The 19098-nt window shown below is 37.5% G+C and overlaps 1 protein-coding gene across 4 annotated transcripts in view; it reads right to left on the bottom strand.

The window, feature by feature from the left end:
• The window catches only part of LOC146318950 (neurexin-2-like), a 206038-nt gene that overhangs the window by 76094 nt on the left and 110846 nt on the right, over window positions 1–19098 (bottom strand). For all 4 annotated transcript variants that reach the window (XM_084731185.1, XM_084731182.1, XM_084731184.1 and 1 more), the window contains 3 exons: window positions 17356–17546; window positions 16056–16229; window positions 13088–13207 (listed from right to left, as the gene is read on the bottom strand). In XM_084731185.1, coding sequence (XP_084587311.1) covers window positions 13088–13207; window positions 16056–16229; window positions 17356–17546 — 485 coding nt within the window. The remainder of the gene's footprint in view (window positions 1–13087; window positions 13208–16055; window positions 16230–17355; window positions 17547–19098) is intronic.

Raw genomic sequence — 19098 nt, 5'->3', positions numbered from 1 at the left:
CCAGTGACAGTCACATGACTTCACTTGCAGTCACACTGAGGCATTTTATTTAATCCAGAAATGATTATTTAATTCAGTCATTTTTCATTTCTTTTAATGTCATCCTCTGACATTTGAAGGAGAAGAATTCTCAAATGGATGAGATCTAATTTGTTGTCCTCTCTGCCTGTTTTGTGTCTGAACAGTTTACACGTCTACAGTGTGCTCTGATAAACACCAGCCACAAACAGCAGCAAATTTGATGGTTTCAGTTTAGTGCACTGGTGGAAGCGAGCTATCTCAGTAATCCCTTCCTCTATTTTTGAGCCTGACTACTGCTATTTATCCAAAAATAATTGGGTCATATGAACTCAAATCTCTTATTCAGCATCTGAAATTCTCATGTGCACAGTTGGTATTACAGGCTCATCAGTTTTCCTTAAACATGCAACTACATTAATTCCTTAACAGCTTGGTAAACAGTGTGAGTCAGTGTCACTATGAGTCTTTCATAATGTCTAATCAAACACTGCTGAATAGGTTGAAAAATGAATCTGTCAGATTACTGATAGCCCTTCTCCGAAAGCTGCTAATGTCACGATAAATATGAATAGGAAATTAAAGATTAGTTATTAAGTTACTTACTTTTGTTTGTCTTCATATGATATAATATTGCCTGTCAGAGAAAACTCCTTAAAATACAACACATAAGACAACAGAGACATTTTTAATGTGAGAAACTGCAAGGGCACAGGAGCTAAAATAAGTCAAAGGGGGCATTATTCCCTCAGGTGCTCGACTTCTTTTCACATTTATGTAAATGTCAAAAGTTTTCCACTCATGCCTAAAAGGCTAAAAAAGCTGTAAAAATGCATGAGTGGTCAGACACTGACCTGTGGTGTGTCTGACTGGAGGACGAGGCTGCGTGATTTTTATTTTGGCAAAGAATTACAAAGATTAAATCAATGCTTCTTGTAAGTCACAGGTTCACTTATGAAACCTCGTAAGCTCTGCTAGTCAATTACACAATGCTCAAGCTTTTCTGTCTCCGTAATGTAGCCGTGGGGAGCTGCGCCAGCACTGCTGGGCTCAGTGTATCCATATGACTCACACAGAGCAGAGATTTGGCAGAGATGATCATTTATGGGATACACTATCTCTATGCTGAACAAAGCAGTTGACACAGTCAGGTGGCTAAGATGATGGCGAAATCTTCATAACATGTCTGTAAAATGGTGTTTGAACGTGAAAGATTTCCATATGCATGTATTAATTATGCGTGTTGTTTTGAACAGAGAATCGGCTTTGGTGTCATGACTTATCCATCCATCCTGGACAGTCTACCACAAACTGTTATATAAGACGTCACATATGAGCTCCAAACTATGTCCTGAGAATCAGGTCAGGACATTGTTTGAATTTGCCCTTTAGCATAGCACACAACAGGAGATGTGTGTGTCAGACTTGTCCTCACATGTTGGAAATACTCTGGTTGAGGTGAGGTGAGGGGAGGGGAGGCACCTGCAGAGTGTGCAGGAGGCAAAGGAGGACTCATCTGTGATGACTGTTATGGGAGACCCCGTGTCAACTCTACAGATGGGACTGATCCGATCCAATATCAATATCAAGGCCCGATATTGAAGTATGATATTCATCAGGTATCAGACTTGTAAAACTGATCTACATTTCAATTTAAAAATTTAATTTACATTTTAAATTTCACAAAAACCATGTGTTCTGCTTTATTTATGTCCGCCTGATCACATTATATCTCATATTTTAACTAGACAACACACTAAAAGATGTTTTTGAAAACATTGATCAGCGCTGCCTAGTCTCACAGTTTCATCTGAGTTTAGTTCATCTTCGTTGGTAACCAAAACCAAAATGGCAGCCGCCTGGTCATAGTATTTCTTATATTACCGCTAAATATTACGCTAAAATATGTTTCTGAAAACTTTTAAAAACAGGAAATGTAGCAAAATAGTCTTGATCTATATTGTTTCAGCAATGTCTAGTTTGACTGTTTTAATATGAGTTTTGTGAGCAGTGTGTTTAGTTGGCAATCCCTTCCTCCAACTTTATTGAGTAAACAAAGTGTGTATTTGTTTTGGTTTGGGATGCTGGTAGCCTTCTTGCCAACCCAACGGTTTTCACATTAGACTCACGATTCTCATAGCCCTCTCTCCATTTCCTCCCGGGATCACAATTCCCCTGTATTCCTCCCAGTTTCCGACAAATTTCCGTACCTTTTTTTCCTTTTCATTATCACAACCTGTTTCTGACACTGTCCAAGCCCTTGTTAACTCTAAAAGTCTACTGTTTCCACCAGGACAACAACACAGCTACATCAAACCAGACTTCCTAAGAAGAATTCCCATTTCATAAGGAAGGTTTTAAAGAAAAGGGGCATGCATTTTTTAAAATCTGTCACATCAATTTTCTTATAGGGGCAGAGGCAAACACTAAATGAATGACTGAAAACTAAGGAATAAAGAGGGATGAATTATTCTGCGAATTAAAGGTGAAATTAAAATTATTCAACATAAAAATGCCGTGATAGTATACTTATTTTGCTTTTTTCATTGCTTTTTTTTTTTCCATTCTTTATAAGTGACCAAAATGCAGGAAACAAAATCTCTGAAACTCCTTTGCAATGAAATCCTTCCTATTTCTGAGGTTTCAAGGTTGGTGAGTACAGCTGATGGTCTACTGCCAACTCTAGGAGACGTAAATGTCGTATACAAGCACCTAAAAAAAAATACATCTATCTATCAGGTCTAAAACCTTGTACACTACCAAGAGCTTAGTCAGAACAACTTGAATACGACGACTAGAGCATCAGAACCATCAAGAGGCAAAAGAAAAATGCAACCTAACCTACTTAATTTTAGTGGTGACTCTGCTAATCTAAAAGTGACCCCTCAGATGACACCTTAGAGAGGTTCTTGTAAGATGTGTCTCTGAATTTGTCTCATGTCTGAAGAAGGGCTTGCACCTGAAATGTCACATGATGGTATAATAATAAAGGTTCATGGGAGCATTAACTTGTGTGCACTCACTTTTCAATTTTTATCTTACTCAATATTGATGAGGAATATACTTATCCCTACATCTAATTATAGCAAAGTTCTGCAAAGTCAGCTGCATTTAAGGGATTTGAGAGTTCACAGGAATGAAGCACTTAATTAAAAAAATCTATACATGACTAATATGTAACTGAGAGCAAGGGCTTCTTAAATTCAAATCTTTTGAATATGTCAGTCTTAAAATGAATATTATATATAGCTTAAAGTCTCTTAAAGACGCGTCTGCCTGATCTGAAGTACAGTCCAGACCGTTGGCTTTATATGGCCCACACTTAGAAGTGTCTCACAAGTCAATTTCGGGTAGGTCACCATGTTATGAACGGCACTGTGTTTTCTTGAGCCTCGGTCCCGGGGCGCGAGATTAAAGTCTGAACTTCTATCCTGGATTATCCTTGTGGCCTTTGGGATACACTCATAATCGAGAATGACTCCACCTGGAGTGAAGGTCAATGGAAAAACTGGATTTGATTGAGCACTCATGCTTCCTGTTTTGTCACACTTTACAACAGAGCATGCTGCCATTTTCTGACACTGTGCTCATACACAACAGACCTTTTTCACGGCAGCCATACTGATATGAAATAGAGCGAACTCAGGTGTTACAAACGATACTAGTTAAGGTCACGTTCCATTTGGTGTTGCAGAGCCTTTCCAGTGAGCCAACATGGATTATAGTTTCACGTACATAACATACTGTACTTAAGTTATGTACATAAGTGTGTAAAGTACTATAATCATGAATCACAAGATATAAATGTGATAATACCATCCAAAAATGTTGGAAGATGGTTTACAAACTAAACATCAACAAAGAGACACAAATATCTGGTTCATATCTCTATGTAATTTCTTAAAGGTTCACAAATTATATGGTCAGCAAAATGTAACAAGTGCGTGTTCAAAAATGAGTACTGCTGTCCACATAGTGAGTTGGAGCCACAAACTGTATGTTAAAAAGGTTGAAATCCCCTTCCTCCTTAGACTTGAGGAAACTCAGGATATCTGACAACAGGAAGTGCTGACGAGTCCTACACTGTAAGCTGATCAGGTGTTTATAATTGTCAGTTGTCTGTTAAATTAAAGTTAAGCCGGTTTTCTTGAAGACAAAAGTCCAGTTCTCTGTCAATACACACTCAGGTTCAGTGACCGCCTGTCTCACTGCCTGCCAGACTCCATTAACATTTTTCTCCATTGAACAATTATAAACATTTACTTCTTCTAAAAGAATATTTATGATTTGTTAAGACCCATGAACAGACATTTACTTGGTGAACATTGAGCATTAATTTGAACTCTTTTTAACTTGAAATGAGCAAACAAAGGAAACAAGTTACAGGTTGGAATAGAAATATTAAAGAATAACATCCTGGCTGTAGTGTTGTTGTCAGAGAAGTGAGTATTTCAACTTAGCATGTTTCATTAATATCTGATGACATATCATAGTCACTACATGATTTAGTACAGTGGATATATTACAGATTTCTCCTTTAATATAGCATATAAAAATGTTAAAATGTGTGCAACAATTAACAGTTTATTTAGTTCACTAATTTCACTAGAATGTAATTGTCAGTGTCTCTTATCTGTTTCAATAAAATATTTGTAAACAAATTATTTTATATTAAAACAATAAATTATAATAAATTATAGCATTACTAATAATTAGTAATCATAGTTATAATTTTATTGTTTGTTGAAAGTGAAAATAAGCATTAACTAAAGATTAATTAACTATCAATTCACAATTTATTAGTGATGGTTATAAACAATCAAACAATGTTTTCTCATATTTCTAGCTGAGTGGTTCATCTGCATACAGGTTTAGATAAAGTATCTATGTCCTACAGTTTAGAGTCCTCTGATAATACTGGATAACACAAACGTCAGCCAGCTCTTTTAAGGAGATGGAAAACTGTTGTATTTTTTGACACAAATAAAATAAAAGCTAGACACAGTGCTTGCAAACTGCCACACATGAAACAGAAAAGAAGACAGCCGCTGTGTTACTGTACTCTGTCTGCAGGCTACAGGCTCAATTTACAGTCTGCCCTACTTGCATGGGAATTAAAGAATACAAATGAAACGTTGAGTTGCTAATGGCAAAGGTGGGTTTCACTCTGCAGATAACTGATGAGTGCTAGTATTGTGGTTAAATAAATGCAATGTCAGGTGGAATTTCATGTTTGTCTAATGTGTGGGCTGCATATTTTGGGATGGAGTGGGAGGACATTATTAGAGGAAGAGATGCAGTAACAGTTGTGTCATTTTAAGTTAAAATCAGTGGTTGCCCATTGTACAATTTAACACTGTATTGTTTAGATCATGTCATGGGAACTAATACATTTGTCATGTTGTCATAGTTTTTATGGGCTTAAATAAGAATCCTGCAATAAGTTTATTGGACTTTATCATCAAATGACCATGATATGCCATCAGAAATTAAGTAAACACGCTAAATTGAAATACTCTCCTCTTTGACAGCAAAGCTACAGCAGCAATGTCCTTTGTAATTTCTATTCCAGGCTGGAATAACTGTTTTAGTTGCCTGTTTCACATGATATTATGAGTTCTAAGAAATCATCACTGATCTTTCAGAAGGAGTACAATGTTTATAACAGTTAAACTGAGCTATGTGCTAATGAAGTCTGGCAGGCAGTCACTGAACCCCAGCTCCAGAGTCTGTATTATCAGAGCAGTTTCAGAGCAGCGGGCTTTTGTTTTCAGGATAATGAGCTTAGCCTTACATTGACAGACAACTGACAGTTAACTGACAGTCAGTTAACAGCTGATCAACTTGTCATCTCTTGTTATCGTCAGTCTACAAAGTCAGCCTCGTCCTGCAGAGTTCTTGCAGCCTGCCTGCATATTAAATAGACATAGGATGTGCAATAGCTACATGGTGTGCCTTTAACGGAAGTCCATTGAAATAATTATACATGTTGTGACATGAGTAGTGTGGTATTTGCTTAGGATTAGCACTGATTTGAAATACAGTCACATAGTTGCACTCACGCATATACATTTGCAAGCACACACACAAGCAGGTAATGAATGTGCCTAAATAATCATCTGTAACTATGGAGGTTAACCAATAATTACACTCACCATATGTTTACAGAAAGAAGCACTAAAAATTGAGCACAGAACATCATTATATACTGTATCTCAGTGACTTTGGTGATGAAACAATGACCTAGAGGTAATTAGCACAGATGTTTGTAGCGTGCTGTGTAAATTGCTTTCTGTATATGAATATAAATGTATGGAGGCACAAACCAGATAAGGTATCTTAGTTGTCTGACAAGTTTTCACACTTTGTTTGGGGTTTTATGAGGTTAAAGTTTTGAATGATAGTCAGACAGTCAGAAATCAGCAAAGAACACCACTCTCCTTTCTTATTAATACTGGCTGCTCGGAGGCTGACCTTCTGGGCTGGAACACAGACATGGAAGAAGACAAAGGTGGGAGGATTATTTGTTAGGCTTTAATGTTGGTGAGATAAACAAAGCAGCAGCTTGTGGATGAGACAGGCCTTACCGACCAATACTGATGGTTGCAAAACCATCGTCCTGCCTACATATTTGTTTGTGTTTTCACATTATTGTCACATTTTCCATTTGTTTTAATGATTGTGATGATGGCTCAATGTGAAGCATGAGGCTTGTTATTTCCTCTGCGTTGGACTGATGTATTGGTTTGACCTTTGATGTCGGTCAGCCATGCCATTTACCACCCACGTGATTGAGCGTCCTCCCTGAACACTGCTAGATGAAAACCAAAAAATGCTGCAGTGGAATTGTGTTTTTCTTGAAAATGTTATTTTTGCTGTTAATTGCTCCATAGTAGTCTTGTAAATACAGGAACATGTCATAGAATCCCCCTCTACGTGCCTGCATGGGTGGCGATCACTCTGTTTTAAAGCACTGCTTTCATACAAGCCAGTAATCTTACAGTTAAAGATACTTTAAAGTGACACTAAATGTTTGATCTGAGTCTTTCACACCATAGAAACATGTTCTTAACCACACAGCCAAATTTGAATGACTAAAAAATTGCCGTGTATATAAAATTAGACCTCAAAATCATGAAAAAATTACCATTTAGGATCTTTTAGCTTGATTGCCTGGTTTAGAGAAAATGTTAGAAAAATAATCACAGGGTAACTAGTAATCTGTAACCTATTACATTTCAAAAGTAACCCTCCCAACACTGGTTACAGGAATACATTTCAGGGGAAACTGGTTAGTGAACACAGAGAATTTGTGGGGCATTAAACATGGAATATTTGCTGTTGGCAGCTCCCATCCAAAAAATTTGATATTTAAAACACATATTGACGGAACCATACTGTTACATCATTCAAATTGACAAGATCCATATTCAGCAGCCTTCAAATAGTCGGATCTCGTGTCTCTGGCAACCAAATGTGACTGTACATACATTCATGCCTGCCACACTTTTTTAGAAAGAGTGCTATGAAGGTTTAGCCTCAGGCAGCCATTTGAAATTCAGGCTTAGATGATGTGATGTGCATCAAGCTCACTGCAATTAAAGAAAATAAAGAAACAGAACAGAAATTCCAAGATGGTTTTTATAAGGTGTTGGGAACTGTTCTCGCGTTGTGGCCTGTGGATCAACTGCACACAAATGTGTAATCTCTCTTCACAGAAATCTTTATCCATTTTAAAAGCGGTCAAAGACCAGTTTTTTCTCGCTTGCCTTACTTCTACAATCCACAGCTGACAACAGCTTTTATCTACATGGAAATACATGAACAAAAAGCTAAAAAAAATAAAAGCTCATTGTCAATTCTTAGTGATAAAAAGTGGACAAAGTAACAGATAATGAATTGAAAATCAATTAAAATCATCCATGACGAAGGGTAATTTTGTCAAAAAGGAAATTAAAAAACCCTGTTGAAATCATGTGGCTAGTTTCTATTGGAACAAACATGAAGAGCAACAAGTTACAGCCACAGAAAGGGTTTATCAGTTCTTTATCTGCTGTTGAAAGATTTCTTGTCTTTGCAAATAATAATTTTATAATCCCATCAATATATAATACAAAGTTTTTTGCTGTAGCAGTTTGTTTTTAAAAAAAAATATGTTGTAGTCTTCCCTCTGAGAAATGCATTGGAAATGTTATTTCCAGGATTTATTTTAGCAAAATCACACAGGAGGGTTTGCTTTCCTGTCATTATTAGTACAACAGCGATGCCGTCAGGATCAAAGGGCTCACACCGAAATCCTTAAGCATCACTGAAGTGATAATAATGACAGTAAAGCTCCCCCTCCAGTGTAATATTGCAATTATACAACAGGTTACCAACAAAATAATATTATATTAATATTATAGAATATAATCAAAATGTATTCATTTTGAGGGGCAAATTGCTTTCATGATAAAGAAAAATTTAGCATAAATGAAGGATGGACGATGCATCTAAACTTCCTCCCAGTCTACAAAACTGAAGCCAAAATATCCCAGATAATAAGTATTGCCATCTTGTGCTGGTGACATCATTTGAAGCCAGAGTCTGTGCACTAGTGACCAGTGCTGGAGCTATGCTTTTAAGCTCCGGCCCACACAGCCACAATTGATCAATCACAAGCAGAGCTCAGCTGTCAATCATTGCAAGAGACCCTATTTTTATATACAACTAATTAAAACCAAACTGATCAGAGAAAATGAACACTAGAATAAACATCAGTGTGATAAGATACCATCTTTTGGATGTATTTGATGTGCACTTTGATGTTTTAATATGGCTCTGGTCTGACTCATCGGATGCACACTGTAAGTCCTACCATTGGTTACTTGCTTCAAGCAACATCACGGTCTCCGCTATCTAAGTTATCAAAGTCCCTGGAAAACAGGATCAACCTCCTAGTTGCAACCTACACACTAAAAATGGCAAGTTAGTGCCTGGGATGCCAATAATAAAGCTGCCTTTTCTGTTGCAGTGATGTAGTCATTTTAATATGAGAGTTCACCTCCCGATGTGCAAATGTTCCACTACAACGAGTTCAGCCTCAACATTATTTTGCAGCAGCACCGTCGCCGCATCCTGGGCTTGGCACAGCCCAAGACATTTGTGGTCGGTTTAAAGAAGGCAGGGCATTGTTTCCCTTATAGCAAAATGTGTATCTGTGAAGCCAGACCTTTCTCCAGTACTAAGTGCTGCAGAGGCAGGTCTGGCTATGCAAGACTAGCCCATGTCCCTCCTATTAACACTGGACAGGCAGGATTTATGACCGATACTGCAGCCAGCCACCAGAGGGGCGGTCGAGATGCTTTGGGTTCACTTTTAGGGAGCTCTCATGCTGTCAATTTCTATACACTCCATGGGTATGGACTAATAACTGGGAAACAATCAAACATGTTATTATAACTCCTATGTAATGAAGCCAAGTTTACTACTCCAGCAAGTAGGTCAGTCCCCCTCAGAGACAATGTTAATGCTTTCTAGAGATTGTGGGGTTTCCCAAACTGAATAAACACCACACGTACAAACACAAAACTGCTTCCCTAGCTCAATCCTGATATCTGCTGATGAAAATCATTTTTCCATGGTCAGATTACTTCACATGTATTTTTAAGCTAGTAGCGACCTGTCAGACTCACCGGGACACAGCTGATAAAAGATGCTGTATGATCCATTTTGTATAGTATTAATTAATCATATAACACACACAAACAGAACTGCAGGGGCAGCTCTGCTCTCCTGTTTCATCCAATACACCGCCTGCTCAGCTAGAAAGCCAAAAGCAGCCTGAACACATAATATACATTTTATCCGGCTGCACAGTCTTGGGACAATACGGGATGTAATAGATAAAGACTACAGAGGACAAACTATTGATTTTCAGGTTAGATCAATAGATACAGCAGCCAGCACATTAGGCTGTGTGTGTAAGTTTGTAACGCTGGAAGCAAGCAGATTAATGAGACAACTTGTTGAAACAAATGGAGGTGGAATGCAGCATTTTGATATCGAACTGAAGTGCCTTTAATTAAGTACTGTACATTTACTTGAGAAAGTAGTTTATTAATTGTTTTAACTTCATCAGTTCTTTAATTAGTTACTGCAATCAGTGTAAACAACCAAATAATTGTCCCACGATGATCAATCTTGAGTGGTGTTTTCTTAAAATATTTAAATTCTCCTTACATATATACTGTACAGTAAATGTCATATATTTTTTCCTGCAAACATGGCTTTCTTACACTCACTATTACCATCAAATTATCCTCAAATAGCCCCCCTACAGAGCTTTGCGGGTGTAATGTCCTCTCTTAAAACAATACTGCATAACAGCACATTTCAATAATGATTACCAAGAAGGCACAATTCTTGCAGTTATTCTAAATGACTCTGCAGCAAATGAAGCTTAACTCGCCGTGACCACTGGACCAATAAGCTTAATGTTAATCTCTTGCTATTATAAGTATGAAAAGCTTCTGGTAAAAGTCGGGTCTATTATTTTGGACATGGAGGGCTCTTTGTAGCGGAAGCAGCAATCAGGCTAGAGGTTTTTGAAAAGCGCTGCCAACAGTGTGTCATGTGCAATTAGTGTCCCATTGATTCCTCAAGTTAGAAACACGGGATATGACCATGTATTCAGATGCATGTATAATATATGCAGTTTTTCTTATTAAATAGTTTATGTCAGTGTTTGCGAATATAGGGCTAAGACATGTAGACATGTTTCTTCACCAAATTCTGTCCTGACTATAAGATAGTACTCAAACTACACACTGTCAGTGCGGAGAAACACGCAAACAAAAGCAAGCTGCTGTTGACAGACTAGAAAAGCCATTATATAAGACTGAAGAGTGATCAGTCATTAATAATGAGGGCCCAAGCACCGACTGTTATGAGGACCTTATTGTAAGGAAATGTTATTCCTACTGAATTGCATTTGTTTGTTTGGTGATGGGCGTGGCTAAATAGATTGATCATGCCCCTTAAAGAGCAGCCCCTGTGGCACGTTCACCTACATGCACAAATATCAGCGGGCAGAAAGCAAGAAAAGAAAAGCCTCGCTGCACCCATGATGATATATTGTGAGTTTTTCTTGAGCTGCTTTGTCCTGGCGGCATAGCAAATTTTGATGTTTCACCTTAAATCAAGAAGTTGTTGTAATTTGAATGTACATTGTCCAACCTGCCTTAAACTGCACGTTTAATCAGAATCCTTGTCTTCATGGCCATTGCATCACCTACTAGCAACAGGAAATAAACTGTGTGACAATCATCATGTGATTTACATGAAATGTTCACAATGTGGTCTACACTTGATGTAATGTAACAAAACGTAAAACTAGTAAGGATTCTCGCCACACAGTGGACACATGGACAGCGATCACTGAACTTCTTCATGCAGTGTTCAAAACATAAACAAAATTTAAAAACTTGACAATCAGCGGGCATCTGGTAATGAGACTGCGGCTGCCTCACGCCCTGGCTTGGGAGTGCGAGGGCCCATTCATTGCTGTTTGCAGCTTTAAATTTGCATTATTATTGTTGTTTTTAAAGGACTATTTTAGCAGTGTTTTGCTTGCTTTATCCATTAACTACAAATCGCTTGTACTTTGCATCACTGTTGATCATTTCCCAAAGCACACCATGAGTCTTTAGATTGATTTCCTACCTTCAAGGCAGCAATTGGTTTTAATTCATTTCCATACAGTGAGAAAATGAACTTGCAGATTCTACAAATTTGCTTAAAATGGGCAATCAATCACAGCGAGCATCCTGTGTGTGCCTACTGTTGTCAAAGTGTCAGTTTTGTGTGGTTTGTAGTTGTAAGAGTAGATGAGCAGGTTTCTACAAGTTAAATTTAAGACATTTTAAAGACCATTATGAATGCAATTTAATGTATTTCACGTCCATACTAGCAAAAAAGTATGTTAATAAATATATTATTAAATTATTAACATTAATTAATATCTTAATGAAATCTGACAGTTCAAATCATGTAAGTCTTCTCATCCTCTCCACACATGAAGGTGGAGCTTGAAGTTAGCACAGTTTGCCGTAAAGGTTGTTGGCTCCATGTTCATTTAGTTTTGTGGTTGTTACAGCATGATCAAGTCCCTTTTTTTCAAACAACACATTTATCAGTGAGACTGAAGATAAGGAAATCTAAATATAACACTTATAACTTCCTAATCCAATCAAAAAACTGTCAAAATTGTATTAAGGCCATTTTGTGATCTAAAATTCAGATTATTAGATGTTTTAAGATTTTCTAAAGAACCAATTAATACAAATTAATACCAAGGGGCCATCAGATGGTTAAAGCAAGAAAATGACATTTTTCAATTACACAAAATTCTGCTGATATCTTTTTCCTCCTAAATTTCACTCTTATATATATTTCATATTTTCACTCACTCTTCATGGCTCTGTAAAGAAGTCATCCAAAAAGAAAAGAAATAACTCTTGTCCAAAAGAAAAATAAGGGAAAAGCAAGTAGGTAGGTGAGTTATACACACTATAAAATGCACTTACAAATAAAAGAAGGCTCTTTGTCTTATTGTTATTATTATTATTATTATTATTATTATTATTATTATTATTATTATTATTATTATTATTATTATTATCATTATATTATCATTATTATTATTATAATTATTATTATTATTATTATTATTATTATTATTATTATTATTATTATTATTATTATTATTATTGAACAGTTCAAATTTGGGGGATACAGTGTTTTTTTCCAACATGTGCAGCGTGGCCAACCAGTTACCACCAAGTCACCCAGACAGCCACTGTGAATGGCTCAGAGGGGGCACAGTTTTGTGCAATCTGTTGTAGTTCATCGTTACAGCCTTTAAACCAACTCGAGCCTGACGTTCTTTATGAGGGAATTCATATTTTACAAATATTTTCAGTTTCAGTTCATTATAATAATTTACCCTGGAGTGACCAGTGGAATATTTAAACCAAAGCAGACCTTCCCCTCCCAGCCACTCATTCAGGAGTAAAACACCTGCACTTACGGTCACTGCAGAACGGCCCCCCGTAGGTGGTCATGGTACAGTCACAGGAGAAACCCTCCCACAGCTGCAGACACACTCCCTGGTGGTGGCAGGAGTCCTCTGTGCAGGTGGTGCTGGGACCTGCGGGGCGTAGACAGCAGATTTACCAGGTGCTTTCTCTCCATTTTGTTTATGCGTCCTCATTTCTATCCACAGGGAATTAAATATCTAATACTGAGCAAGTCATTACTGCAAAATAAGACTACAGACATTCTTTAATCTTAATCTTCTGACAGACCGATTTTATTACTTGCACTTGTTTAACAGGAAAGGAGGTGGTGCAAGACAATGAAAAATGCTGTTTAGTTTTTAATCAGCTATTTTCTCACACAACTGATTATTTGTTATTAATCTGTTACACTAAAGATCGGGCATAACGTGATCAACTTTGTCTGTGTCACTGTGACCATCTCATCCCTTATCTAAAAAGAAGAAACTTTTCTCTTTCGCTCCACTAAGCCCTCAGACCACTATCATTTTCTAATCATCACATTATCTGTAGTGTTTCTAAGTGTTGGACGTTTTTTTCACCCATGTCAGGGTTACCACTCTTTTCTCTATCTCCAAGGACTTTCTTGCTCTTCTTCTTTCTTCAGGACATTTTCAGTGATGATCTGACCGGTACAACAACAGCGATGGCTCCATTCCTCTCTCTGGAAGTCCGATCTCGAAAATGTGCAGTTTATGGCTCCAACTTATGGATGAAATTATCTCTTACTTGCTTGCTTGGAAATTATGACAAATTGATCACAGAATGATGAAAATGCTATCTAGTACTAATACTCAGGTTCCTACACCTTCCCCAAAGTCAAATTCGCTTAATGACACTTTTCAGGAATTTTCAAGCTGTATTTTCAAGCTTTTCCAGCTTTTATCATTCTTATCAAATCAGATGTTATTGTTCTAATAAAACAGAAAGTGACAAACTGAAGGAAAACAATGTTTAATGATTCAAAATGTTACTTGTCTGAGACTTAGCATCCTACATAACCTGTGGCTGAGCTCATATCTTACTTATTTTATTTCTTCATCTAAAAAGCGAAATGTAGCCATGTATTATGAAATTAATGCAATTACAATTTAAAGCAGTTTCAAACACTTAATCACTTTAAAAACCTTGAAAATACCACACCAAATGATTTCCATCACCTTTAAACTCCGACTACAACTCTTTCTACTGTTGTTTATTTTAAATTTTTTGCCTTGTTTTAATGCTCTGTTTTTTAATATTTTTACATATAACTTAGCCATTTCAGGTCGCAGCTTTATCTGTTTTGCGGAGCTTTGAAAGATCGCTTAGTTGTTCATTCTCAGCTTAAGAAAAAATAAGAGAATTTTCCAGGACATTCTACTTTTTGGGACAAGAAATTGGTCAACTGTTTTATGTTATTTGTTTTATACTTTTTTTTTAGGAAAAAAAACCATATTATTAATTATTATAGTAGTTATTAATTATTAATTAATTAACTTTTTCCCAAGTCAGTGCACTAAATTAAATTCCTATATCTGCCTACATGAGTATGTTTTGCCAGTAAGACTCACATTTGAATACCTTCCATCATCATCTGTGATGTGAAAACATCAGATTTTCACACTGTCAAGGAAGGTAAAGGTTATAAAATCAGCGTACAGCAGAGCTTCTTCTCTCCAGGCTGCAGCTGCTGTCTGGCATCACCTGCTATGCTCCACAGTCCTTTACGCCATGAATAAAGGATTTATTTCGACCAAACCAGAGTTTGTAATTTCTTGAAGTGGAAAGATAAACCAAGACGTTTTGGAGAGTTTGATTTTGTTTCTGTTGAGTTTGAATGAAGCCGATGTTTTACAAAAGCAGCCTAATGAATTTAGCAAGACCAAACAAAATATATCTTACTCTTAAAAAAGGTCTGTCATTGCAGGGCTCCTTTCCATAAGTTTGTCAGACACTTATAAAAACAATTTCAGCCTGTCAAGTGTCGCCTGTCAAGTGTCGCCTGCCCTGCGCACTCTGCTGCTGCACTCTAGTGAAGTGGCTTACAGCGCATCACCTGCGCTCTGTTTCTCTCTCTCAAGAGTTGACACTTGTTAACCAACTGCTCCTTTCATCTTCTCTCATCAGTTAACCAACAGCGCATGATCTCATGAGGATTTTTTTTTTTGCAGTAGCTAATATAAAAATATATTTGTAATGCCCCTTAATTCCTCATTGAAATGTTCTCCTTGTGCATTTTTGTAAGCTTCTGTCTGTGTTATCTTGCAAGTTTAGTGCTCACTGATTTGACAATAAAACAAATGCTTGAATAGAAGAGTCTCAGTCGACTGAGCGGTCTCCGACTAATGATTCGCATGTTCCACTTCTTCATTTAATGTATTAAGTGCTTTATGAGTGAGTGGTTTTACTATGTTTTTGCACATTACTGTTTTGTTTAAGTGAGCTCAGTAAGACAAATTCCAATTAATCATGTTGGTGTAGAAATAAGGCACCTTGAAATCTCCCTACTGATAATATAATACTGGTAAGATATTGGTTTTGCTTATTCCTGCTCCACAGAGGAAGACTTTTGATTTTGGACACTCCAAGTGTCACCCTCAAGCCAAACCTGAAATACACCTTTGTAACAATTCTCTCAGAACCAGTGTTTCCTGTAAAAGTAATGGCTACCTGCAGAAATTACACGAGCTCAACAAAAGCAGCTGGACCTCTAGACTGCAGAGTGATATTATTAGTCTGTGTGAGCGTGTGCTGTATAATCAGAAATAATAAAACTGCAGAATGTGTTCACTGGCCAATCATAATGGAGCATTCAACAAAGCCGTTTAACGCCGTAACGAATGTGGTGTAATTAGTTTTCAGCGCGCAGCCACTCGGCGTTCCTCTGGTTAGGAAATCAGATTATAGGAGTGATTCACAGGTGTTTCATATACTTCCCAGTGTGCTTCCCTGCCTCACCTCCACATCCGCGCTCCACCTCTCCCACCTTGTGGAGGGCGTCAGCCAGCAGGTCGGGCAGTCTTCCGTTCAGGTCGACAGATGCCAGGCAGCCTTTGTATCCTTCCCGGGATGCTATTAACCTGGGCAGGCTGCTGTACATGCTCTTCCCAACACCACCGACGTACAGCTCACCTGTGAGGTGCAGGAGTTGGTCAGTCAGCCTTTTCACGTCTGCTAACATTTATCAGAGACTGTGATCCATAATGTTTAAAATCATGGTCTAAATATAATCAAGTGTGTGACCATACTTATAAAAGAAATAAAGAAAATATCAAATAAAGTGTGTTTCAGGCCATTCAAGTAAGCACCTTGTGTGTTCTTGTGGGACATGCTCTGCACTTCATTGGAACACTTAATGTTTTCTTATGTGGTGTGCTATTTGTACAGTATAGCTGTCCCTGTTTTAATGTATTTTATGTAAGGGATAATGTGCAGTGTGAGCAGGACATTACTGTAAAATAAACCCCAACAGGGTGATGCAGGCGCCCAACAGCCTTGAATCACAATTTAACAATAATAATCCACTCACTGTACATTATCACACTTAGTATACGATTACTTTTCCAAGAAAGTATTCCAAAATATTATTTTTTAAATTATTTAATGGATTTAAAAATGATTTTATTGCTCCTCCAGAGTCTATGATCTGAACAGCATCTATAGCAACAGTCCGCTATACAGACATAACAGAAATCAGAATGCTTTAATTGACCAATCAGAATCAGGTTCTTAACAAAGTTGTGTAATAAGTGTCTTTGTTGCTGTCATTACACCTGCTCAAGAACTACGGCTGAAAATTAGCCAATATGGCAAAACTGACAAATTTACATAAATGTTTCATAATGTACACTGTCACTGTAATTTTAAACTGTATGAATGAATGAATAGATGAATAAATAAATAAGTACATGGTTCAAATATGAGCATATACACTCTGTGGCAACTTTATTAGGTACAGTCTAATGCAATCTGTTCAACTCTTCTGCCATAAAGTACTGATAGTAACTCACTTCTTGAATCTAGTAAATGATAAACAATCAAAGCTGCATGACAGTGTGTATTTTTTAAGCTTGATATTAATATATCATGTTATTAAAGAACAGCTGGAATTACAGAAAAGTCAAAAAATAAATCTCCGCAAAAGAAAATACACAAAAGTGTGCAGTGTAGACCTGAGGAAGATAAGCTGATTGCCATGGCATCAGCTAATGGGGATCCTTTAAAGAAACACATAATTTCAATGGTTCAGATAACTTACCTTTTAAATCCAGGTTGCGGGCTCCATTGGCGTGCTGGGTGACAGTACGGGAATCAATCTTGAGGATGTGCACGTTGTTGGTGTCGCGGGAGATCACCACATTGTGCCACTGGTTGTCATTGAGGGGCTTGTCTGAGTTTCCTTTCATTAGCGACGGCCCATTTCCCAAGTCAAAAACATAATGAATGTACCTGCAGGACAATGCAGATATTTACATTCAGTATTTCTCATCCAGTTTCACTTTTCCTTATATCATGTGTCGTTAACCATTTCATGTGGAACTGTTATGTGGGTATTACACACTCTTAGAAATAAAGGTGCCACCTAGAACCGTAAAGGGTTCTTTGGCCTGTACCCATAGGATGTGTCTTCTTTTGTTTCTGATAAAACCTTTTATAAGGTTTCACTTGGAACCCTTTCAGAGAGTTCTACCGAACATATGTATGGTTATCTAGAACCATATGTGAAAGGTTTCACCCAAAACCCCTATAAGAGGTTGTACAGAGAACCCTTCTAAGGTCTAAGCTCTACCCAGAACCCTCTCTGGGGGTTCTATCCAGAACCTCCTCACCTTCTAAGGGTGCTAACAACGACCCGCCCAGGGAGTTCTACAGAGAACCCTTTCACATTCCAAGGGTTTTATTTAGAACAGACTCAAAGCCACTCTGTTCAAGATTCCTGGAACCTTATTCTTCAACCATTTTTGAGTAGAATCATTGCAAAGAGGTCATCAACAGAGGGCGCTGCACAGTACACAGTGACCTGTGACGTATGACATTTTGGTTGTCAAGGTTATTTATTTACTTATATTTTTTGGTTCTAGCTGGGAACCAATTTATTTTTGGTGAAAATGCTCCAAGCAGTCCAACATTAGATGCCTGAACCAGACAGGGGTTTGTTTCTTGTTAGTGGAAAAGATCTATCAGAGGGTTCAACAGAAAACCTTTTAATATTATGGTAAGAAAAAAAAAGAATGCTTGACAAAAGGATTTCAACAATCACTGAAGACGTCCTTTTTCCAAAAGGGTTCTTTGGCTGAAAAGGGTTCTGGGTAGAACCTCAGCCTTGGGAACCTTTATTTCTATAAGTGTCTCATGTTTCAAATGATTGTGATGGCATACCTGGCCATGCAGCTGCCGTCTCCTAGTGTTTACTGACGCAGCTTAAAGACAGAAATGTTTAACTGCTCTGCTGACGTTCAAATAAATAACAGTGAATGTATGCAGACACACACAGTAAGGCTTAAGACACGCCATCAGGTCGACACTACATTTGATCAGTACACAGTGCACTGTCAAAAACTAAATCTTGCTTGAATCAAAGTTAAGCAAAATCCACGACAAAGCTGCTACACTTCACACATAACATCGTCTGGAAACTATGACAGAAGTGTTGGGAGCCATTTTTCATCTGTGTTGTCTGTGTGAGCTTCTGCTGCAGGCTCCAGAGCTGAACAAGGCCTCCTGCTGACTAATTGCTTACTGGGAGAAAGTCTGTGTAAGGTTTGACAGTGGGAAGCTACAATTGTTGCTTTGCTTGCTTTGTTTTCGACAACCTCTCTCTCCCATTCTCTCTGTAACAAAAAATTATTTACAATGAATAAAACATTTGGAACATATTTGTTGCCAAATGTGCTCGAGTAGGTCTGAGTGTGAGAATGACACTATTGCTATCATAATGCCAGCTATTGTTTTTGCACTCACTGGTCTTCTCTCTTTTACAAAATTATTTATGATGAACATA

This window comes from Lutjanus erythropterus, chromosome 11 (genome assembly GCF_056507025.1).
Source record: "Lutjanus erythropterus isolate fLutEry1 chromosome 11, fLutEry1.hap2, whole genome shotgun sequence".
Taxonomy (NCBI): Eukaryota; Metazoa; Chordata; class Actinopteri; order Lutjaniformes; family Lutjanidae; genus Lutjanus; species Lutjanus erythropterus.
This window is presented reverse-complemented; position numbering and strand designations above follow the sequence as displayed.